Consider the following 25,075-nt stretch of genomic DNA (forward strand, 5'->3'; position numbering starts at 1 on the left):
AAAGCACAGGTCATTTTTTTAAAAATCATCATAAGCCCAATACTACGAATAGCCATGTTCAATAAGGGCGGTAATTTTTTTTTCTTTTCAAAAATAGGGTGTGCCAGGGGTTCACAGTACACATACTACTTTATATCTTGCTTTCACTCTTACTGCAAGCATTATTACGTGTCAATGAATACTCAATTTATTTTTAATGGCTATTTATGGTCATTAAGTACCAAATTCTTACTATTAAAGACAGAGGCTGTTTCCAACTGTTTCCTATTATTATTCTGAATAGCTTGCACATACAATTTGAATACAACTATGTTTTTGGGATAAAGTTTAAAAAAAACCACTGAACCAGGGTACATTTTCAAATTTCAAATTTAGAAATATAAAGACATATTGATATTTCTAAATTTCTCTACAAAAAGATACTAGCAAACTAACATTCGTACCTGACAATGGAGGTGCTCTGGCTCCCCAACTCCTGCCAACACTAGCTATAATCACTTGTTTAAAACTCTTTTCAACCTGACAGGTTAAAACTTTTAATTCTTCATTTCCTTAATAATTATGAGGTTGACCATTTCCCCATATGCCTACTGACAATTTGCACTTCGTTTTGTGAACCAGTTACAACCCTTAGCGCCTCTTTCTGAGTATAAATACATGAGAATGGCAGCTCACATTTGAAAAAAAAAAAAAATGAGCTGTATCTATATGTCTAGATTTGATGTACGCCATGCTCATTAGGTGAGCAAAGTAAGGTTAATATAAGACCCTGAATAAAAAGTACAAGATAAAATACCCAAGTACATTCTTCAAGCTATATGGTTATTTCCAAATGGACATGGATCATCTCTAATCTACTGTGAGAACAAAATGTTACTCTTTCTATTTGATCTGTTTTTCTGAGATTTTGAGTTTCTATAAAGGGAAGAGAATTCTGTAGCTGGAATCTTCCCTTTGGACCCCCAGCTCCTTCGGAAGAACCGGGGAGGGTAAAACATGTCAACCTGAGAGAGTGGCAGCGGTAGCTGCGACATGAGCATACAGCTGGCAGGTGCAGAGAGGCAGTGGGACCAGCATGTCTTGGCACGTCATTCCTGTAGAGCACCTGCTGCGGCTGCCAATGGCTCAGCAGGCCTACTCTGGGTGAAGTGAGCCCCGCTCCAGGGACGAGTTGTGTCACAGAACAGAGGTTAAATGTGAACTGTGAATATGCTGATATTATAACTTACTAGGAACACTGAACGTGATCCTTAGTGTACTGTTGGGGAAAAGATTTTTAAAAGAATCTTTATGGTTCAAAGTATTGCAGCTGTCCCCTTTTTTCTCCCCAATGACCTCTTCCTCCCACCCACTACCCCTCCTTCACCAAACTGGGGGAAAAGATTTTGAAAAAACAGGCCAAGAAAATGGAATGAACTAATTCAGCTCACAGAACTACAGGGAGAAAAACAGAAACTTTAAAATTTATGAGAACTAATGCAGACAGAAAGAAAGAGAAAGACATCAACATGGAAGTTTAAATTGATTCCCAGGGAAGCTAAAATGATAGTTTGAGGAGTATAATGACAGCAGAAAAACAACAACAAAAAAAACGATTTTGACCTGGAAGTGAGGGAAGGTAGACCTGGGCCTCACAAAAACAAAGAGAAACTTCAATCGCACAGCCTAGTGCCTAGACTAGATATGACCGGGTCTGTCAGCTATGCCATATAGGAGATAAATTTGCATAGCATTCCCTTCCTAAGTGCCTGTTCCACTAGCAGGACCCTGGCCTGTCCTCTGAACCAGGCATGACACAGGAAATATGATGGTGCCCACAAATTGATAAGAAACTTCATTTCCTATTTCAAGTTCAAAAGAAAGGAAACTGACTACTATCAAGGAGTACTGGATAGGAGAGCTCCTGTATTTTACTGCAAAAAGAAAAGTCCTTATTTAACTACATATATGCATGTGGGACATCCCAGGAAACTGGAACTGCATGGAAGTGCTCAACAAGACACAGAGTGGGGAACAAGGGCTCAAGGCTAAAACTTCAGTAGAAAATGAAGCCTCTGTGAAGTGGCTGGAAACAAAGGAAACTGAACTAGATCCTTCTGACTCAGATGCTCTGAGACCTTTTCCTTCTCCGAATTCCCTTCTCTTTCCTTTGCCATTCTGAGCTGGAAAAAAACAAGAAAAACGTTTATGCTGCCTAACAGCCCAAAGTCCTATTACATCGTCCTATTCAATACTCCACAGGTTCCTAAGGGCTCTAAGAATATCACTTCACATCTAGAAGTAGGTTCCTTTTTCTAGAAAACATGGCAGGCCTGTCTCCAGGATAAATAAAAGTGAACAAATTAGCTTTATTAGATTGTTCTAATCTAATCTACCAGTTAGACATATGGGAAGAAAAGGGTTCCTCCATTCTTTCTCTCAACCAGTTTTCCAATCCTCTCTTGCTTAATAAGGTTCTTTACCCTTTGAAGAGTAACCCCAGAAGAGTGAGGTGCAGTCTGCTCCTTCTTCCCGGGACCAAAAGTGCCTGCTAACCTGAAACATAACCTCACAATCCCATGTGTCAGATGTCACTGTAAACCAGCCTGTAGGAAAGTATTTTAAGGAGCGATACAGTTAAGTGGGTCCATGGGAGACTGAACATACACCTGGAAGAAAATAACTTAAACAGAAACAAAACTGTTATGCAAACTGAACTGGCATAAAACTGTAGTCATAGCAACACATAATTTCAGGAAGTACTGTATATCTTAAAATGACTTAAATGGAAGTGAAGATGTGCTCTAGAAAAATGTGTCAGATGACTCAAAGTTCTACTTATGACAATAACACTAATACTAAAAATGCAGGTGAAAGGAGGAGTTCAATTCTAGGATTTCAATAATCAAATTAATAAATACAAGTAGACATTCTACTGTTTTATCTGTATCCTAAAAGTTAATATAATAAGAGTTGATAAGCCTGGCCGACGTGGCTCAGTGGTTGAGTGTCAACCTATGAACCAGGAGGTCACAGTTCAATTCCCAGTCAGGGCACATGCCCAGGTTGCAGGCACTATCCCCAGTGTGGGGCATGCAGGAGGCAGGAGGCAGCCGATCAGTGATTCTGTATCATCATTGATGTTTTTATCTCTCTCTCCCTCTCCCTTTCTCTCTGAAATCAATAAAAAAAACATTTTTAAAAATAAAGAGTTGATCAAAACACCCTTCTTTGGAACTTCATAAGGAAAATACAGAAAATACTTTGAGAAATGCGATTCATCCAAATATAAATCCTGAGGCATATAGGAGATAAAAGGCAGTTTCTATATTTAGACTACTAAGAATTTTAGTTCTGGCATCATCATTTATCAGTAGTTGTTACAACAATTAGGTGAGTTACTTGAGGTTTTGGAGACCAGGTTTCTGACACCAAGGGTTACTACACCAACCTTCCTGGGTGGTTTAAGCCTTAAATAAGATGTAGGTGGTCCCTAGCACAATGCCTGACACACAGGACTCAAAATGTGGCTATGATTTCATAAATAATATCTTAAGATTTAAAGTTAGATTCTCCACTCTTAATTAATTTATGTAACTGTTATTGTCTTAGACCAAACTGGAAGGCAAAAAAATAGCACTCAATTTAAGAGTATTATTCCTAAAATATTTAAAACTGTAATTATTATAACAACTACAAATTATAATTACTTGTAGAATAAAAGAATTCAGTAATTGCTGCAAGCAGACAAAGTCTACTTTCTTAGAGAGAATCCTAAAAGCAAAACATCCTATTGGGTAAAAGACCAATCTGATTTAGTAAAAAATTACACATTAAGAAATTCCCCAGAGATAATAAAAATTCCTTGATCTCCACATTAATGCTCCCGTTTTTTTTAAAAGCCAGAAATCCAACCAAGTGCCTTGTCTAATCTCTGGAATCACATCTTCAGCTCTACTACAAAAAAAACACACACAAAAAAACTGTCATACCCAGAAGGCCACAACCCTCTTGAGTGGAATAATATCCTCTCATTTGCAAAGATTCTATCCTGCTTAAAAGTGTTCCCTGTATTATATGATCTAGCAATCCCACTCCTACGTATGTACCCAAGAGAAATGAAAACACAGGTGCACACAAAAACTCACACAATATTCATAACAGCTGCATTGTTCCTGACAGCCCAGAGTGGACACGACCAGATATCCCTCACTGATGAATGGAAAACATGTGTCATGTTCACACAAGTTAGCCATTAGAACAAATGAAGCACTAACCCTGCTACAAAAAGGATGAGCCTGGAAATGTTATTATCTTAAGTGAACGAAGCCAGTCATGAAAAGCCACATCCTGTGTGATTCCATTTACATGAAGCGTCCAGAACAGGCAAACTCTTAGAGAAAGAAAGTAGATCAGGGGTTGCCAGAGGCTGGGGGAGGAGAGAATGGAGATGACTACTAATGGGTACAGAGTTTCTTTTGGGGGTGATAAAAATGTTCAAAATTAGAAAATGGTTATGGTAGCACAACTGTGACTATACTAAACACCGCTGCATTGTATACTTTTTAAAAAGGATGAATTTTATAGTATGTAAATGATATTCAATAAAGCTGTTATTTTTTAAAAAATATTCTACAGAAGTGTATACATATACACATTATGAGTATGTGTACACACCTATAATAAAATTTAAATTTAGAAAGGAACATACAGTTTTGTATCTACTTAAATTAATGTAAAAGTTTTAAAGATTTTAAAATAGTAGCATAGTTGTGGGTATACTGGAAAATCATCTAACCAAGTTTGACAATCATTGATACATATTAATGACAAACTTACATATCCATTAAACTAGAAACTTTAAACTCCTAGAACCAGCAAATCAGTAGCAATCTGCTCTCTATTAAGTTAGCTTATATTTCAATTTATTATACTTAAATGGCATCAAGAAACTACAAGTTAAATAGTCTATCACTGAATATATAATGGAGATGGGAGCTACATCTTTTGCCCTCCACCCCACATAACCTCCATAGCACACGGCACAGTCCCTTGCACACATCATGCACTACGAAATGAATGAAATACTTTTTAAAAATACCATGTTTGTAAAAACAGAGCATAAAGTAGAACTTTTGCTCTGTGTAGTAACCCTTTAGATGGGTCAGCAAACTTTTCCCATACAGGGCCAGAGAGTAAATGCTATCAGCTTTGTGGACCAGACCATTTCTGATGCAACTATCCAACTCTGCTCCATCTACCCTATGAAGGCAGCCACAGGTAACATGGAAACCAACCCCCAACCCCCACAACCAGCGCTGTCCAACAAAACTTTCTGCCATGAGGGAAGTAGTCTACTATCTATCTACAGAGCACTTGAAATACAGCTACTGCACCTGGCCAGTGTGGCTCCATGGTTGAGCATCAACCCATGAACCAAGACGTCACTGGTTTCTTTCCTGGTCAGGGCACATGCCCAGGTTGTAGGCTTGATTCCCCATGGGGGGTTGTGCAGGAGGTAGTAGATCAATGTTTCTCTCTCATGTCTCTCTCACCAATGCTTCTATTTCTCTATCCCTCTCCCTTCCTCTCTCTAAAATCAATAAAAACATATTTTTAAAAATGCCCCTACTGCAACATAAAAACTAAATTTTAAAAAATATATATTTTATTGATTTTTTACATAGAGGAAGGGAGAGGGATAGAGAGTTAGAAACATGATCAGCTGCCTCCTACACACCTCCTACTGGGGATGTGCCCACAACCAAGGTACATGCCCTTGACCAGAATCAAACCTGGGACCTTTCAGTCCACAGGCCAACGTTCTATCCACTGAGCCAAACCAGTAAGGGCAAAACTGAATTTTTAATTACATAATTTAAATGACTTGAAATACAGCCACGTGTAGCTTATAGCCACTCTACTGAACAGCACAGCTTTAGACTACCAACCAGCCAATTTCACCTCTGTTCAAAAAACTTAAGAGTGACTTAATTTTTAAAGCTAAAACGAACTCATGGATGAACTGAAAGAGAAAACATGTCAAATTTCTAATAATTCTCAGATCATATTAGTAAACAGGCTTCTAAGCAAATAGCTCTCAATGCAGGCGGCAGGATACGTGTAGAGCTCCATGTATCTGGATTTTGCCATACTCTGTCTGGTGTACACCTGCTGGATTCCGGCTCTGAGGTCATCCCAGATCTGGTCAAGGCCAATCTGCTTCAGTCCATGGGGATTCTGACTCCTGTTCGATGACATTGTGAGTAATATTCTGAAGTTGTCCAGTGCAGCAATCCTTATTCAAAGTACAGCTAATCCTCCATTAGATGAAAATATACAGTATCATTCCAAATTTATTCACAGAGCTCATAAAGGATGTCCTTTAACTGTAGAGAATGAAATCTCATCGCAGGCAAACCTGAAGAAGAAATAAAGGGAATTAATTAATTCTTTTTCAATACCCCGGGGAGGTACTGAAATACTCACACACTGACAGAAATAGTCTGTAGGCATTTGCAGGCACCATGCTAATCCAGAGATTATTTATCTTTGTATGTGGAAACACTCCTATTATATATGTGCATAGAAATATGCTTATTCTTACCAACATTTGCATCATGGGGGTGCCAGAAGAAGAGAAGAAGAAATTGAAAACCTATTTGAAAAAATAATGACGGAAAACTTCCCCTACTTGGTGAAAGAAACAGACTTTTATAAGTCCAGGAAGCACAGAGTCCCAAACAATATGAACCCAAAGAGGCCCACACCAAGACACCATAATTAAAATAAGGATTAAAGACAAAGAGAGAATCTTAAAAGCAGCAAGAGAAAAGTAAGGGAGTGCCCAAAGGATTGTCAGCTAATTTCTCAAAAGAAACGTTGTAGGCCAGAAGGGAGTGGCAAGAAATATTCAAAGTGATGAATAGCAAGGACCTACAACCAAGATTACTCTACCCAGCAAAGGTATCATTTAGAATTGAAGGTCAGATAAAGAGCTTCACAGACAAGAAAAAGCTAAAGGAATTCACCACCACCAAACCAATCCTATATAATATATGCTAAGTGACTGACCGTTTGACCATTCGATCAGTCGCTATTATGCACACTGACCACCAGGGGGCACACACTTCAACCAGTAGGTTAGCTTGCTGCTGAGGTCCAGCCAATCAGGACTGGGCGAGACGGGCCCAACACACTCTGGAGCCCTCCCATGGTCCCTCCCCGGCCCCAATCATGCACTGGTGGGTGCCTCGGCCTGGCCTGTGCCCTCTCGCAATCCGGAACCCCTTGGGGGATGTTGGAGAGCCAGTTTCAGCCCGATTTCCCGCAGGCCACGCCGAGGGACCCCACTGGTGCACGAATCCATGCACTGGGCCTCTAGTAATACATGAAATGTTGAAGGGTATTCTTTAGGAGAGGAAGGAGAAGGTGGAGGGAGAAGAAAAAAGACCAAAAAAAATATGAACAATAAAACGGCAATAAATACATATCTATCAACAATTGAATCTAAAAACCAAAATAAATGAACAAGGAATCTAATTAACAAAATAAACTGATTAATAAAATAGAACCAGAGGCATGGAAACATGAAACAGATTGATGAATCTCAGAGGGAAGGGGGAGGGGAGATTAACCATAGAACTTATGTGCATATATGCATTACCAATGGACATAGACAATAAGGTGGTGAAGGCCTAGGGTGGGCCAGGACCTGGGCAGAGTGGGGGAATGGGGGCGAAGGAGGAAGAGGGGACATCTGTATTATTCTCAACAATAAACATTTAAAAAAGAAAAGAAATATGCCCACAGAAAAAGCTGAGTAAAACTTGCATAGAGACAACTAGCATGTTGCCTTTTTTTTGTCTTCTAAAAGTACCAAACTTCAACTATATTTCTTGACCTGTATAACAACCAGAAAGAGAAACTCAAAGGAAAAAACAACAAAGGAAACTCCCAAAAAAGAGAAACACAAATAGCTTATAAATAGAAAAAAAAAAATCCACTCTCACAAATTAGAAGGCAATTTGGCAAGGCTGAGCAAGGAGCAGGCCTAAGCCGGCAGTCGGACATCCCCTGAGGGGTCCCGGACTGCAAGAGAGCGCAGGCCGGGCTGAGGGGATCCCCACCTCCACCCCCAAAGTGCACGATGTTGTGCACCGGGCCTCTAGTATTCAAATAGATATGTTTGAATGTGGGACAGAAAAATGCCCAAGAATTCCCTCAAGTTTTAAGAAAACTAACAACTCAGCAAATGTTTCCTAAATATAATTTCAATCTGAGTTTCCTTTCATCTATCTTGAGAAGATCATACCAACACCCCACCTGATAGTCATTGGGGTGTTTTGGATGGGTGCTACTACCACCTGACAGCATCACCTATTTAAACCTACACTCTCTTCTCTGGCACTTATTTAATTGTCCCCTAAGTGGAAATTACCACTTAAATTCTCCAGTCCAGACTTCTCTGAACTCCAGGCCTGTCTATATCCAACTGCCTCAGTAACATTTGCTGATGTCTCAAGCCCAACAGGTGTATAGTTGAACTCAGGCTCTAGCCCCAGACTCCATTCTCCACAATGTTGCATCTCATTAAGTGGCAACTCCATGTATCCACAAATCAGAAACCTATCACTTCCCCATGTATTCCTCACACAGCAGCTGAGTCTAAGACTGCAGATCTGATGAGATTGCTATCCTGAGAGCAATGAGGGCAGGAGGGGGCAAAGTAGTTGGAAGCAGAGAAATCCTTACTGCAGTACCATCAGATCTTTTCTATCTCTTCATTTACCTCTTACCAACTCCCCTTCATCCCCTCGGTACAGCACAGACTCCTCCCTTTCTTGGGCACTCTGGTCTCCTCCCCACTCCGAGGATCTTTGCATTTGCTGCTGTTTCTGCCTGGAAAGTTCTCCCTCTTCATCAAGTTGTTTTCCAGCTACACTTCCAGTCAGGTCAGATTCACTAGGGAGCTCCCAGACAGGTCAGGTTTGCCCATTTCACAGGACTTTCCCTTCTTAACACTCTGGTGTCGGGTGAATTTCCCGCCACAATATAAGCTGGCGCGGGCAATTATTTAGGTTTCCCGCGCAAAATCAGAGTTAGTTTAAAATTCCTATGTCTTTTGAAGTATGGGTTCGATTGAAATGGGTATGAAACGGTTCGCATACGCAGGTAGGTATCTTTGAAACAAATATTTGGTAATACGCAGTTACAATCGGCCCGAGTTTACACGTTTCCCGCACTCCACCGCAAATCTATATGAACCGAGTTAAGACGGCTCCCGCCGAGTACGCGCAATTCACGCGAGCCGACTTAACTCGTTTCCCGCAACCCAAGTGTTAACTATTATTCAAGGTCATGATTCCATGCATCAGTCTCACTTCACTGGTGAGAAGGATCCCAGGCACAGATGCCGTCTCTCCCGTTCACCACAGTAACTTAAGAACCTAGTTCAGAGCCCAGTTCTAAGCTCAATCAATGGTTTGCATAAATAAATGAAAGAATGTTTTGTTTTTTCAGTTGTAAAACCATTTATTTCAAAAGAATTTACAGGTCAATTATTAAATTATTAAGAAGAATTAATAAGGTCCCTGATACAATATAAATACACAAAAATCAACTGTATTTTCTATATAACTCACAACAGTTAGAATATATAAATAACAATAAATGTCATCTACTATAATAACAATATAACGTGCTCGGAGACAACTATCAAAGTATTATATAGGAGAGACATACCATGCTCATGAACAGGGACTAATTAATGTAAAGAGGTCAATTCTCCAAAAATTGATTTAACGCATTTACAATTAACATGTATTGTTCTTCGTTTGTTAGCTTTGAGAAACTGTGCAAACTAAGTCTAAAATGCACATGTAAGAACAAAGGCTTAAGAAAATCTAAGACATAATAAGGAAAAAGAAAATAAAAAGACTTGCCTTGCCAGATTTCAAGGCTATCAAAATGACTATAGTAATTAAGACAGTGTAGTGTTGTCAGTGGCATTGTTAAATTTGCCAGTGGAATAGAGAGCAGAAATAGACTCATACAAAATAGAAGGCCTGACATGTTGTAGCAATAGCATGGAAAGGTAGTGGGGAAGAAAGCAGTTTCAATCTTTTCAGTCTAGTGATGGTGAACCTTTTGAGCTCGGCGTGTCAGCATTTTGAAAAACCCTAACTTAACTCTGGTGCCGTGTCACATATAGAAATTTTTTGATATTTGCAACCATAGTAAAACAAAGATGTATATTTTTTATTGCTAGGATAACAGGTTTACTCATACAGAAAAAAAAAGTCAGAATCAACACAATATAAAGCAGATTAAATCCTGAAATATTAAAAGACCAAAATCTATGGCAAACAGACTCTAAAATGACCCCCACTGTTACACCTGGTATTCGTGATCTCAAGTAAGGACCTGTGACTTGCTTCTAACCAAAGCTGACTAAGTGTCACTTCCAATTGAGCTACATTGTTAGTAGTTTCTCTACTGATTTGCTCCCATCCTGGCTTTCATGAAGTAAACTGCCATATGGAGAAGTCCATGTGGTCATGACTGAGGGTGTTCTTCAGCCAAAAGAACAAAAGCTTTTAGTCCAAGAACCCACAAGGAACTGAATCTTGCCAATAACCACAGAGCTGGGAAGCAGATGCTTCTCTAGGTGAGTGTCAGATGAGATCCTAGTGCTAGCCAGCAACCTGATGGCAGCCTTGTGAAAGACTGTGCACAGGACCCATGGATTCATACCCACAGGAAATCTGAGATAATCAATGTGTGTTGTTTTAAGCCACTAAGTTTGTGGTAATTTTGTTATACAGCAATAGACATCCAATAAAAGTATTAAAAGACTTATAGGAAAATAGAGGAGGATAGTTTTAGTGCCAAGACTGGAAAAGATTCTTTAATAAGACAGAAAACTATTTATACATATAAATATATAACCCTAATATGCAAATAGAACGGCAGAACAACTGAATAACCAAACAACCAGTTGCTATGACGTGCGCTGACCACCAAAGGGCATGCGCGGAACATGGCGGGCATCGGCAGCAAGCAGCAGAGCATGGAACATGGTGGGCGTAGGCCGTGGCGGGATGGTGGAGCAGGTGAGTGGGGGCACCAGACCAAGGTGGGACACCGGTCGCTGTCATAGGACAAGCCTCTGGTGGTTACTGAAAACTCTTTGCTCCTGTGCGCCGAGGTCCTGCCCAGCACTTGCACCTGCTGCTGGCGCTCAGCGCCATCAGTGGGTGCAAGCGGCAGGGCCAGCGGGAGGTGGAGAAGCCACCACTCGAACTGCTGCTGGCACCAGCCCCAATTGCTCTGCGCTGTCAGTGCGTGGGAGTGGTGGTGGTGGGAGCAAGGCTACTGGCAGGGGCACAAAGGATGGGCCGAGACCTGCCCCTGTGCCCACCACAGCCTTGCGACCCACAGTTCCTTTCAAGGTGCATGAATTCATGCACTGGGCCCCTAGTAAATAATAAAAGAAAACACTGACATATTTGCTTACATTCAAATTAAGAATACCTGAGTAGCAAAACAGATTACACAAATGGTAGGACAAAGATCAGGAAAATAGAAAGAATATGTTTTTAAAGGATTTGGAAATAATGAAATACCAGTGCCACCGAGTATCTGAACTTGCCCCAAATCCCCCTTTAGAATCTCTACAGAATTCTATCTTGTTTCTTCTAAACTTTTTCCTTCACATACTAAATTTTAGACTATAAATTTATTTCTTGGTTTCAATTATTAATGTTTTATGTAATCCTAGTCATCACAAATGTATACATATTTTAACACAGTGTTTAAGCAGACTTATGAGAGTTACAGAAATTTAGTGACCAATATTATTTATTTGGCAAATATTTAGTAGGGAACTATAAGTACCAGGCACTGTGGTGGGCTCTGGTCATGTACAATCCTATATAATAAAAGCCTAATATGCTAAGTGTCCAGTCATCCGTTCAACCAATCAAAGGGTAATATGCTAATGACATGCTAAGGCAGCGGTTCTCAACCTGTGGGTCGAGACCCCTTTGGGGGTCGAATGACCCTTTCACAGGGGTCGCCTAAGACCATCGGAAAACACACATATAATTACATATTGTTTTTGTGATTAATCACTATGCTTTAATTATGTTCAATTTGTAACAATGAAAATACATCCTGCATATCAGATATTTACATTATGATTCATAACAGTAGCAAAATTACAGTTATGAAGTAGCAACGAAAATAATTTTATGGTTGGGGGTCACCACAACATGAGGAACTGTATTAAAGGGTCACGGCATTAGGAAGGTTGAGAACCACTGTGCTAAGGCCTCCCAACTGCTTGCTATGATGTGCACTGACTACCAGGGGGCAGACGCTCCGACTGGTAGGTTAGCTTGCTGCTGGGGTCCGACCAATCAAGACTGAGCGAGACAAGCTGGACGTGCCCTGGAGCCCTCCCACAGTCTCTCCCCGGCCCGACTGTGTACCGGTGGGGTCCCTCTTGCAATCTGGGACCCCTCGGGGGATGTCAAAGAGCTGGTTTTGGCCCGATCCCAAAGGCCAGGCCAAGGTACCCCACTGGTGCATGAATTTGTGCACCGAGCCTCTAGTAGTTTAATATTTAAGAAAGCTAATTTTTTAAAAGCCTGATATATTTAAAAAACTAAGAATGCTGCAAATATCTGATTATAAACTGATTGGAGTAATAAAATATAATATAGGTATGCCCCCAAAAGACTAGCTTATCAGTTAATGTTGAATTTTCAGAAATACACCACTTTACAAGCTATAAATCCTTCATCTCATAACTGGGACACCACAAAACTGTCAAGAATCTTATGCAGACTTCATGAACAGTCAAAGAAGTTTGTTTGAATGTTTTTTTAGGTAAGGGGTAAAAATATTTTCCTAAGAAATCACATCTCATAGCCAAAAGACTTAGGAGGGCCAAAAAGCCAATAGATGTTAAAAACAAAAACTAAACAAAATATATACCTAGAAAATTAGGCAGTTTTCAAAAGTATATAGACCCTGGCATTCCATGGTGCACGTACTGTGGTCACAGGCACCCAATAAGGAATGCTGAAGTTTTCTGACACAATATCTGCATTATTTGATACTTGGATGCACAGGAAACTGAGGCACAAAATGCAACTAACCAAGTACAGGAACCAGGGGCAGAGCCAGCGGTACCTTCATACACCAGCCACTGGCCATGAAGCCTGAATAAATTACCTCACATGCATGCCCGCACACGCACACACAATTACACTTCACCTTCACCTCTCCGTAAGAAAGTAAGATAATGGACCGGCATACAAAAGTCAAAGTAAGCAGGTCTAATGGAGAAGAGAAGTTGTATGTTTAAGAACTTGTCTCCAAGAAAAGTCTTGTTTCAAAGGGTCATGAAAGCCAACATAATAATATTAAACAGCCTTCAAACAATTCAAACCATGCGCTAATCAAACAGCCTGTTTCTCAAGATTTTAACAGTATAAACTTCCTTCATTGAGTAGAAGCATGAACTACTGAGAATTCTGAAAAACATATCCTCTCTGATATCAGTAATTCAGTTTCATTAGCAATGAAAGGACTGTTTTAAAAGAGCATTGTTAATCTTGTACTAAACACTAATTAGACATAATCTAAACAGAACATAAAGGGAGTTTGGAAAATGCTAGCTTTAGTGAAAAATATTTTATTTTGTTTGCTACAAGACTTCAGAGGACTTAATCAGTGAACATATTTTATAAATTTCTGTCAGAAAACCAGTATAAAGCATCTTCCTCTTAAATTGACTTGGCTGTAGAATATTTTTTCCTAAACATATCTCAGGACTGGTGTTTTAAGAAAACCCTGTTTCCAAGAAAAAACATATTAAGAGAAAAAGGAAAGATACATCTGTACTGATCCCTACTGATTCCTAACTCTTGGGATCAACCACACACTGTTCTGCAACTTTTGTCACTTTATAATGAAATACTCGTAACTTCACTTAATGAAATACACCTTACTGTTTTAGTGAGCTATGTAATATCCTATTGTTCATCAAAGAGCTAAAGAGCTTCTGGGTGTTTACTTTTTAACAGCTGGAAGTCACACTGCAACAAGCAGTCACAGAAGCATTTCTTTCTTGCTGACTTGAATGGAATGAGGAACACTTACATAAAGCTAAGATAGAAAGGACTATGGGACCATCTCCTAGGACAGAACACACTAGAGGAAGGACAGATTGGTAGCAGGTGGTCTACCTCTGCACATGTGATTCTGTGGTGTGTGTAACCATACTAGGCAGCTGGGCTGTGCGAGTTCATCTCTGACAGGCACTATTTGAATCTGGAACCAGAGTGAATCAGAGAAATTAGAGAAAGATGGGCCCAAAACGAGTCCCAAGGAACACTTAGAAACTGACTTAAGGGGAACCATAAAGTTTATATTTGCAAAGTTAAAGCCCAAAACAATGAGAGCCTTCCCCGCACCTATCCTGGAGATTTGGGGAAGAAAAGGCCATGGTTGGCTGGACCTAACAATGGTCACTGCCATTATTTCTTGTATGATCTTAGGTAAATTGCTTAATTCCTCTGGGAGTCAGGATTACATAAGGCAGCATAGAGTTTCATAAATGCTAGGTATTATTTTCATTATCATGATTTCTGACATGTGTAGCTTTTGGCTTTCGTTTCATGTAAGTCACTGGCGACCTCAGCAAGGACAGTTTCACTGTGGTTTTAAGGGCAGAAATGAAACTGGAACTGGCTAGAAGGGACCAAAATGCTTAAAGACTATCTTTAGGAACCTTGGCCATGAAGGAGTGAAGAAAGTTAGAGGGGGATCTCTGTCTCGAGAAAGAGTGAGGGATAAAGGAGAAGTGGCTGTGGTTAGTAGTGTGATTGGTGACTCTGGAAGTGGTACAGGCTGGGTCAGGTCTAGGGACAGAATGGAGTTCAAGGAGCAAGAGGTCAAGGCCCTGGGAGGACTGTCCACGCTGAAGCCAAGTCCACTCAGATAATGGGTGTTGGAAGTGGAGATGAAGGCTCTGAACTGGGTGTCAGAGTGTCCACTTAATTTCTGAAATATGGTGGCGAGCAGATGACAGGGAGGGAATGAGCAGAGCCTCCAATGAGCCTGTCCATGGCTGCAAACATCGCACAGGCCCACCTTCAACATGGAGGCTAGTGGGATGTGGGAGAATATAAAGAGCCATACCTATAAGGAGTCTTTGAGGAAGAGCCTGTAGGTTGAAAGAATAGGACTTGAGAAAGCTTCCTAAAGAACTAAGGTGGGGAAAGGAGGGGTGGGGTAGGGGTTTTGATCAGAGGATGACAAGCAACTATAGGGTGCTGGTTCAGAAAACAGAGATGACCATGGGACAAAACAAGGGGATTTAAGCCTCTAGTGCCAAGAGGAGGATGGCCTTGGCTTTACAAGACTGGGCCGGGATCCTTGGATAGGACTATGGGGCCAAGCATTTCTCACCACATGCCTAATCTAGTAAACTTTGTGCATCCTCCTCATGTATTATTCCCCCGACACAAAACAGACAGAAATATAAATTCCTAAGACTTTAATGAACATAACTACATTTCTACTGCAGGGGAGGAACACATAAATGTTAAAGTAATAAGAGAATTGTACCCCCTCAATTTCACTTTAAATACTCAAAAAATCCACATACCACTTTTGCCTATTAATGCAGTCCTGATATTTATTTCCATTTCTATAAATTAAGAACAAACACACCGAGCAAATGCTGTTGCAGAAGCCAATGCTGAGGAGTGTTAAGACCATTCAAATCAGAATTGAAACAGGAATGCAAGAAACAAGGTTTCTCAAAAAACACTATAGCTGCTTGAGTTAGGTTGATTGCTTAAAAAAAATGTTAAAAAGCTGAAAGAAAAAAGATAAAAATTTTACAATATCTTCTAAAAATAAAGTCTATATTCAAGTTAATGAAAATACAGTTAAACTTCACTGTTAAAAAAATAAAACACCCTGGCCAGTGTGGCACAGTTGGTTGGAGCGTTGTCCTGTACACCAGAAGGTGGTGGGTTCAATTCTCAATCAGGGCACATACCTAGTTTTTGAGTTAGATCCTGATCAGGGAGTATGAGGGAGGCAGCCGATAGATGTTTCTCGCCCTCCCTCCGTCCCTCCCCCACCCCATAACCAATTTTTAAAAATTATGAAATAAACACATAAAACAAAACTAGGTTTAGCCTTTCTAGTTTAGTGACATTTTAAATCTGGTTAAAATAGAAATGATCCTGGGTATCACTCAATAAAGCCATTAACTGTTTTCTGAGACTAGGTTAGAAGTATGAACACCACCAGCAAAACAAACGATTTAGACCCACACACTTTGCATATGTATACCAGGAAATATGCAGATACATGAATTTGTGGCACTGTTTTATGAGAACGACAACAAAAATCCCAAACCTGGAAACAACCCCATGTTCCACTGACAGAATTGACCAATAAAAATTGTGGGAGAGTCACAATGGACCACACACACAGTGCTTCAACTTCAGATCTATATTTCAACATGAATTGTAGAAAGAGTTCTTAGTGAAAAATGTGACAGAGGAATCAGAGTATGATACCACTCTTATACATAAGATTTAAAAGAAAAAAAAAGTTCTTCTATGAGGGGAAAGAAGGCTAGCAATCCCCTAGATAAAGATGGGAAGACACTGTAAATGACCATATAATACAGATTTGGTTAAGGCACTGGCCACCATGGTTTTCCTGTGCTTATGCTTAGAAAATTCAAAACCCAAAATACCATACTTATTAGATATATACACTCTTGCGGGTGAAATGATGTGATGGCTGGGATCTCTCACCTGGATCACTAGCAAGTCTCTTCATTGATCTGTCACCAGTCTCACCTCCTCCAACCCATCCCCCACATTCTGCCCAGGTTAATTTCTAAAACACAAACAGCTATTCATTCTATTAAATGAATAGACTCCATGACCACCTTATATACTCTCCCACACCCATGCCCACCCCTAGGTAGTGTCCATCAAATAAAACTGCTTGCTCCATGTCAGTTTACTAACTCTGTAAGGAAAGGGTAATATTTACTAGAGGTTAGAATGCTAAACTCTGTGCCAATAGGGGCTTTAATACTTTGTCTCACTGAACACTTACTGGTACAATAACCTTATTATCTGTATGGTACTATATACTTCTTACAAATGAGGAAACTCTGGCTCAGAGATATTAAATAATTTGCCCAAAGACACTCTACTAATACGTGGTAGGGATTCAGACCCAGACCCAGTATTTGGGTTCTAAAGCTGTGTTCTTTCCATCAACCACTCCCCACCGCAAGCTGTTTCCACAGAAGGTGATGGTGTGCTACCTTACTGTAAAAGGCGCTAGCTACCAAGACTTCCTCTTGAATTTGCAATTACAACAAAGACATTCGAAAGATTCAGGACATGACTATTTAATGACAAGTCCAAATGACTGCAAATCAACAGGACAACGAAGAGCCAGCAAATTCATGAACTGGAAGTTTATTTATACTTACATTCCCAAACTATGTACAGCTTTCTACTTCATTTGAATATTCATTAATTAGTATTTGAATGATACTTATTTTTAAATTTCATTTAAAATATTTTTATTGATTTCAAAGAAGGGAGAGGGAGAGAGACAGAAACATCAATGATGAGAAAGGATTGGCTGCCTCCTGTACACCCCCCCAGTGGGGATTGGGCCCACAACCTGGGCATGTGCCCTGACTAGGAATCAAACTGTGACCTCCTGGTTCATAGGTCAACACTCAACCACTGAGCCACACCAGTTGGGCAAATTTCATTCTTTTAATCAAGAAGGAATCTAAACTTAAAAACCCTGTATATGGAGCCCACTTGGTTGTACTTCAATAATGAGGGTTCGTTCTATTGCACATCTACCAGGCTACCTTTGATAAGCCTATGGGACTTCATAATGAAAATTCAAGGCTTGCAGAACTTATACTTACTTGTAACATTTAAATATATCATTCCATCTCTATACAAAAGAGATTCATTATAATTAAGTTCAAGCAATTACAGATGGCAAGTATAAAAAATTCCAATTAATATCTTAACAGATGGCTTTCCAGAGATAAGAGCTGAGTTTGTCTCTACTTAAAATCATTCAAAATCTTTAAATCCATGTCTATAAAGTAAGAGGAGCAACAGAAACACATGCTCAAATTGGAAATGGGTTCTGCTATTTCTCAAACAACCAAGCCAGATTCCAAAGACCTGAATGTATCAGAATTATTCAATTTGCTTTGTTTATATCTTTTCTCAAAGTTAATAATTAAACATTTGGGGTATTAAAAGACCACCTTCAGTTAACATAAATTTATCACATGACCCATCAATTCCATTACAACATGTCTACCTTTCCAAACAAAACATATGTCCACCCAAATATGTGCATAGCACCATATTTATAATAGCCCAAAGTGGAACCCAAATGTCCACTAGTGGGTGAATAGATTAGCAAAATGTCACAGTCCTACAAAAGAATACTATTTGGCCCTGGCTGGTTTGGCTCAGTGGATAGAGCGCCAGCCTGCGGACTGAAGGGTCCTGGGTTCGATTCCGGTCAGGGGCACATGTCCGAGTTGTGGGCTTGAGGGTGGGGGGTGTGCAGGAGGCAGCCAATCAATGATTCTCTCTCATCATTGATGTTTCTATTTCTCCCTCTCTCTTTCTCTCTGAAATCAATAAAAATATCTATTTTTTAAAAAGAATACTATTTGACAATGAAAAATGAAGTAATGCCCTGGCTGGTGTGGCCCGGTTGGTTGCAGGTTCAATTCTCAGTCTGGGCACATACCCAGGTTGTGGGTTCGATCCCTGGTCGGGGCTCGTAGAAGGCAACCAATCAATGTTCTCTCTAACATGGATATCTATCTCTCTCCCCCGCCCCTTCCCCTCTCTCTAAGAATCAATAAGCATGGCCTCGGGTGAGAATTTAAAAAAAAAAAGAAAAATTAAGTAATGACACATGCTACAGCATAGATGACCCTCCAAAACATTACACTAGTGATAGCCAGATGCAAAGACCACATATTACATGATTCCATTTATCATATGAAGTCCACAGAGCAGGCAAACTACAGAGACAGGAAGTAGATTAGTGCTTGGCTGGAATGGAAATGGAGAGTGACTACAAACAGGCACAAGGATCTTCTGGGGTTGATGGAAATGTTCTGGAACTGAACTTTGATGGCTGCAGAACTCTAACTTTACTAAAAATCACTAAATTATACATTTAATAAAACTAGTTAATTTTATTGTATGTGAATTATACACCAATAAAGCTGTTAAGAAAAAAAACCCAGCTTTAAAGCATGCTAGCTATAAACATTTATGGGTCAAATTCAGGTCATTCACAGAAAGACATGTATCTCTACAAAATAACTAGGTTCTGCATACTGAGGGGGCCTTAGCAAGAAAGGCTGTTGTATCAAGTATTCTGCTGGACAGAAACTTTAAGAGCTGCTATTTAAGATGTTACTGATAGAGGGGGGCTCATACTCTACTGCAACATATATAAACAAGTGACAATGTAATTTAGAAGATTTAGCTGAAGCTACTAGAGCTGTCAGGTGGCATATAGGATTTACTGCCATATTAAAGGTACAGACAAAAACTGCAATACAAGCTCAGAGGGTCTGAGAGAAATCATTCCAGGCCACAAAGATCAAGAAAGCTTTAGAAACATTTGTCTGAGAGCTCTGTGGAATTGGGATGACTGGGACCTGAGAGCAATGAAATTAACCGGGAGGTTATTAGAATTGAGATACAGGCTCAACTTAAATGCCCAACAATGGGAAAGGAAGGCCAGATGCTTAAAACCAAACCCAGTAGGAATTATGGTGAGTGGATGGGATATGAGTGGCATGGGTAAGAACAGATTAAGGATGACAAGGGCTCTCTCTCAAACTTATACTTTCAAACCTCCAGAAATTTATCTCTGGGTTCCAGAATCTCAGACAGTACATTAAAAATTCAAAACAACTTAATGATTGCTGGTGGGAATGCTCAATGACACAGCAGTAACTGGGTTGTATCTAAGGACATTACAGATGCATTTACCCTTTCACCAAGTAATCTCACTTCCAGGAGTCTCTCCCCCAAAAATAAACTGGCCCAAAACCACAAGTAATAAACTCAAGTTGAATCACTGCAAAGACTGGAAGTCAACCCAAAACCCATCAAGAGGGATAGAAGGACTAAATTATGCGTATCCACAAAATGAAGCATCGTGCAGTTAAAAAAAGATGACCTCTTCTCTTCTTACTGATAATAATACAGTGATTTCTTAGTGGAAACATTAACTGAAAAAAAGCAAGGTTGTGTGTGTGTGTGTGTGTGTGTGTGTGTGTGTATGCGCGTGCACTGCTGGTGTTGAAGTGGGTACACCCTAACACATAGGTATAGCTACATGTTTTGCTTTTTAAAAAGAACAAAATGGGAGGATAAACTATAAATTAAAAATGGTTACATACCTAGGGGGAGGAAGAAACAGGGTTAGATAAGCTGGGTTCAAGTGAGACTCCAGTGGGGGCCCAGGGACAGAATTCAGGGAATTGTGAATGTAGATGGGGAAAAATTCCATCTTGTTTTTCACTAACCTCTCATTGAAAGAACAATCCCTCCAATCATGAATGAAGGTAACAGAGCACAGGAGTCTTAGCAGCACCTGACTTTGCCACCACGAAATCACAGATATCTGCACTACTCCATGACAGCTATTACCAGTATCATTTATGCTCAGCAATATGTCGAAAGTACAGACAGTATAAAACCCACTCTAGATCTGAAGTAGGTAATACGTTAAATGCGTTAACTTGTAATTCTCAGAGGTGGACATGTTTGCTCTACTTTATTTGACATCTTTTATGCTTATAAAAAAACAAATATTACACTGTAAAAGCTATAAAAGTATTTGTGAGCCCTGGTTGGTTTAGCTCAATGGACAGAGCATCTGCCTGGGGACTGAGGGGTTTCTGGGTTCGATTCCAGTCAAGGGCACATGCCCAGGCTGCAGGCTTGATCCCAGTGGGGGGCACACCGGAGGCAGCTGATCATTGATGTTTCCCTCTCTCTCTCTCCCTCTCTGAAATCAAAAAAAATCTATTTAAAAAAAAAGTATTTGTGAGCCATATTTAGCCAATAGTATCTCAAACAATTAACTGTACTCTCTGCTTTAGGTAACACCTGGCAATACTGTAATAGTAAATAATACCAACTCACAAGTAAAATTTCATGGGCAGTTCTAGGTTAAATAATGATCATCCCGACATTCCTAAATCTGTCCATATAAAACCTTTATATCACTAAATTGAACAATCTTTAAAAATTCTCAGGCTAGCAAACCCCAGGGGTAAAGGGCGTTAAAAGAGAACCCCAAAGAGAAAGGTGATATTTTAAAGAGAATTTCTCTTAAACAAGTTATGTGAAGAAGCCTAAATCTAGAGGGAAGATGAAGAGCTTAAATTAATTAATTAATTGCTATTAATGAAACTAAAGACTTTATGTAAATTTCACCAATGCTTTTCTAGGATCTCACATAGTTATTTCTCCTTAGTCTCTCGCAATCTTTTTATTTTTCCCCATCACCTTTTATCCCCCTACCAGAGGCCCAGTGCATGAAATTCATGCATGGTGTGGTCCCTAGGCCTGGCCATCGATCGAAGTGCAAGTGTCTGGCGTGGAAGGGCAGGTCCCAGCTGACCTCTGGGCCCCTGCGTGTGCCCCCCCTCCACCTGAGTCATCAGGCCCCTGCCCGGCTCCCTTGGTGCCTGGGAGCCGGGTGGCGGCCCTGCTCCCCGCTGGCCTGCGGGGTGATCGGGTGCCGCCCGCTCCCCTGCTCCACCATCCCGCTCTCGTTGGGGCCCACTGGGGCATAATATCCAAAATATATAAAGAATTTATACAACTCAACACCAAAATAAAACACAAACAATCCAATTAAAACCGGGCAAATGACCTAAATAGCAGTTCTCCAAAGAGGACGTACAGATGGCCAATAAGACATATAAAGAGCTTAATTTTAGATAGGGTAAATGTGAAGTGATTAAAACAAAACAAAACAAAACACCAAAATGAAAATGTCCAAGCAGGCAATTTAGAACTCTAGCCCAAAGAAAAATCACACCTCAAGTAATGCATAAAAAGGTAAAAAATTGTTGGCATCAATGCAAATAAAATTCTCAAAATATAAAGAAAGAATTTAATAGAGATGAGGACTGAAGTTTACATTTAAGGGACACAAGAAAATGAGTTCCCACCTCCCATCAAAGAGAGAGAAACCAAGAGAGAGAGAGAGAGACAGACACTAGAGACAGAGAGTACAAAGGTAGGAGCACCAGGAGGCCAGAAAACAGAAGCCGAAGGAGGGTAGTTTTATGAACGTTCCAGTCCCTGACAGTGTCCAAGTTCTGCAATAAATCATAAATGAAAGAGAAGGTTTATTATGAAAAAGTCACTGCCAGGAGATAGTGGCCTTGGAGAATGTGTCTCCAACAGAGTGGATGCCAGGTTATACCCCTGTAGAAACGGCCCACTCAAACAGTGTGAGAAGATGCTCGATTGGTCACTGATGGAAACCAACAGGAAACTGGCATCTGTGTCACAGGAGGATTCCAGACTGGCTAGGATAATATGGTGACTTATCATCCCCATTCGCCATTTTACAATGAAAGTATGAGTGAGACTTAGTTTCCTTTTAAATTCTAAAACTAGTAGATTACAATCATAATTATTATAAGCTTATAATGGAAGCATGACAACTATCATGCTTCAACTTCCAAAATAAACCTTATTCAAGAATAATGTGCCACCGATAATTATTTACAGTAACAATCTCATATGAAACTTTTGTGCATCTTTCATGGATAATTAAGACCATTACAAACTTTTGAACAATAATAAATACAGTGGCAGAGCTGCCTCAAACTGTTTGACGGACTGCAGTGGGAAGGCCAGGGAGGGTTGGGGGACAGGAGGGAGGGGAGTAAGAGATCAACCAAAGGACTTGTATGCATCCATATAACCATAACTAATGGACATAAGACACTGGGGGGTAAGGGAGGGCAGGGGCCTGTCAAGGGCGGGGGGGAAAAAAAAGGACACTTATGTAATACCCTTTGTAATACCTTTAGCGAAAAAAAAAAAAAAAAAGAACTTTGTGCATCCAGAAGAGCTTTGAAATTAGTACTTACACTAAATAAATTAATATAGCTGCCTTCCACTGGAGATCAATCTTTTGTCCTTCTAATTATATAATACAGAAACATGCTATTCTAACTCATTCCCCTAAACACATGCATATTTATAGTTATGAGAAATTTCAGATGTCATTAAGCATAGAATTTTGTTCTATGAACATCTTAGTATTAGGAAACTGTTTTCATTATCTTAGATTTGGTACTTGAACAATTAATAGAAAAGGGTCATTTTAAAATCCTAAAATCCACATACAAGCACTCAAAGCCTTAAATATTGTTTAATTCGTAACTGATTCTTTAAAATAAATACCGTGTGTGTGTGTGTGTGTGTGTGTGTGTGTGTGTGTGTATGTATATACTAGTATATATTATTTCAAAGAGGAAGGGAAGGGAGAGAGAGAGACAGAAACATCAATGATGAGAGAGAATCACTGATCTGCTGCCTCCTGCATGCCCTACACAGGGGACTGAGCCAGCAACCCGGGCATGTGCCCTGATTGGGAATGGAACCGTGACCTCCTGGTTCATAGGTTGACTCTCAATCACTGAGCCATGCCAGCTGGGACATAACTGATTTTTAATTTAGTCAGCATATAAATTCTTTGTTTTAATTACCATGTGACTTTCAAGTAGGGTATCAAGCATCACTAATATACATTGCTTTAAAAACTCAAAAACTTGAAGATGACCATGGGCACTTAGTATTGCACTTAGTATTTAACAGGTGCTATAGATAGTTTATCCACATAAACTACTTTTAACTGCTAAGGACCAAATTTCAAGTCTTAGTTTCAGCACAATTTTATGAACACGTTTTTCAATGATCTAGCTTGCACATATTTTATTACAAAGCATTTTCATTCATGTTAAAACAAGGAAAAGTGATATTAGATTTGATCCTGATTATCTACACTATGAATGTTTTTCAAATTGAGAACTGCAATCCATGTGGGCCATAACAGTAACTCAGTAAATGGCAATGGAACATTTCAAACAGTGAAACAGAAAGATTAGAGCTCACAGAACATAAGGTAAGTGTTCTTCAGTGCATCTTTGATTTCAGTTATGTTTGTGTGTGTTTGGGGTCATTCTAAGGGCCCAAAGAAACACATTCACAAATATAAAAAACAAGTGGGTTTTTTTTCCCCCTCCAGAGATGCTAGTGATGCAGGAACATCCTAAGGTCACTGAGGGTGGAAATCTAGGCCTTCAGCTGGGGAGGCACAATCACATGTTACATGCAGGCGGCAAGTCCCGCTTCTGCTGGCGAGGTACAGCCAGGAGGGCTGCTCACAAAGGCAGCATTATCCTGCTACAAATGCTGGAACTCTTAAATGAAATGAGCTTCAACTCACAGTTTCCAAAATTCATTTCCAACTTGCCCGCGTGCGTGGTGAAGTCTGTACATACCAGTAGATGGTGAGTGCTGAGCCTCGAAATAATATCTGCTAAGATTTGGAAAGCTACCACATCTCTAGGGAACAAGGTTATTCACCCAATCCAGGTTTTCAAGCCTTTTCACTCCACTAACACAAATAAATTAACCCTAAGTTCAAAAACTCCAATCAGCAATTTTCCCTACCTAATTGACCTTTTCAAAGACACTTCCCATTTCACTACCAATTGGTTTAAAAAGGATATTGTCCTCCTCCCACCATGCTCCTTTTCTGATTTGGAGCATTTATGTTTTGATTTGATTTGAATACAATTTACCGGTACTCTCCCTATTGAAGGTACCTAGGGTAATCAAGTGGTGCCCTCTTTTAGGTGGATGGACAACAGTCCTGACTACTCAGGGTCACAACGAGCTTGCTGCCTGCTACCTACTAGAGCCCTTGT

General features: G+C 40.0%; 1 protein-coding gene and 1 pseudogene across 3 annotated transcripts in view; one reads left to right on the plus strand and one right to left on the minus strand.

Annotated features, from left to right (window-relative positions):
- Positions 1-25,075, minus strand: part of CUL1 (cullin 1) — a 95,269-nt gene that overhangs the window by 56,905 nt on the left and 13,289 nt on the right. For all 3 annotated transcript variants that reach the window (XR_002829257.1, XM_006088710.3, XM_014455835.2), the window contains exon 2: positions 6,101-6,400. Coding sequence is in view for 2 of the 3 variants with exons in the window: in XM_006088710.3 (XP_006088772.1) it covers positions 6,101-6,240 (140 nt within the window). In the remaining variant the exon portion in view is untranslated. The remainder of the gene's footprint in view (positions 1-6,100; positions 6,401-25,075) is intronic.
- On the plus strand, positions 16,625-16,735 carry LOC111826018 (annotated as a pseudogene).

Source organism: Myotis lucifugus, unplaced genomic scaffold, assembly GCF_000147115.1.
Source record: "Myotis lucifugus unplaced genomic scaffold, Myoluc2.0 scaffold_51, whole genome shotgun sequence".
NCBI classification, from domain to species: Eukaryota; Metazoa; Chordata; class Mammalia; order Chiroptera; family Vespertilionidae; genus Myotis; species Myotis lucifugus.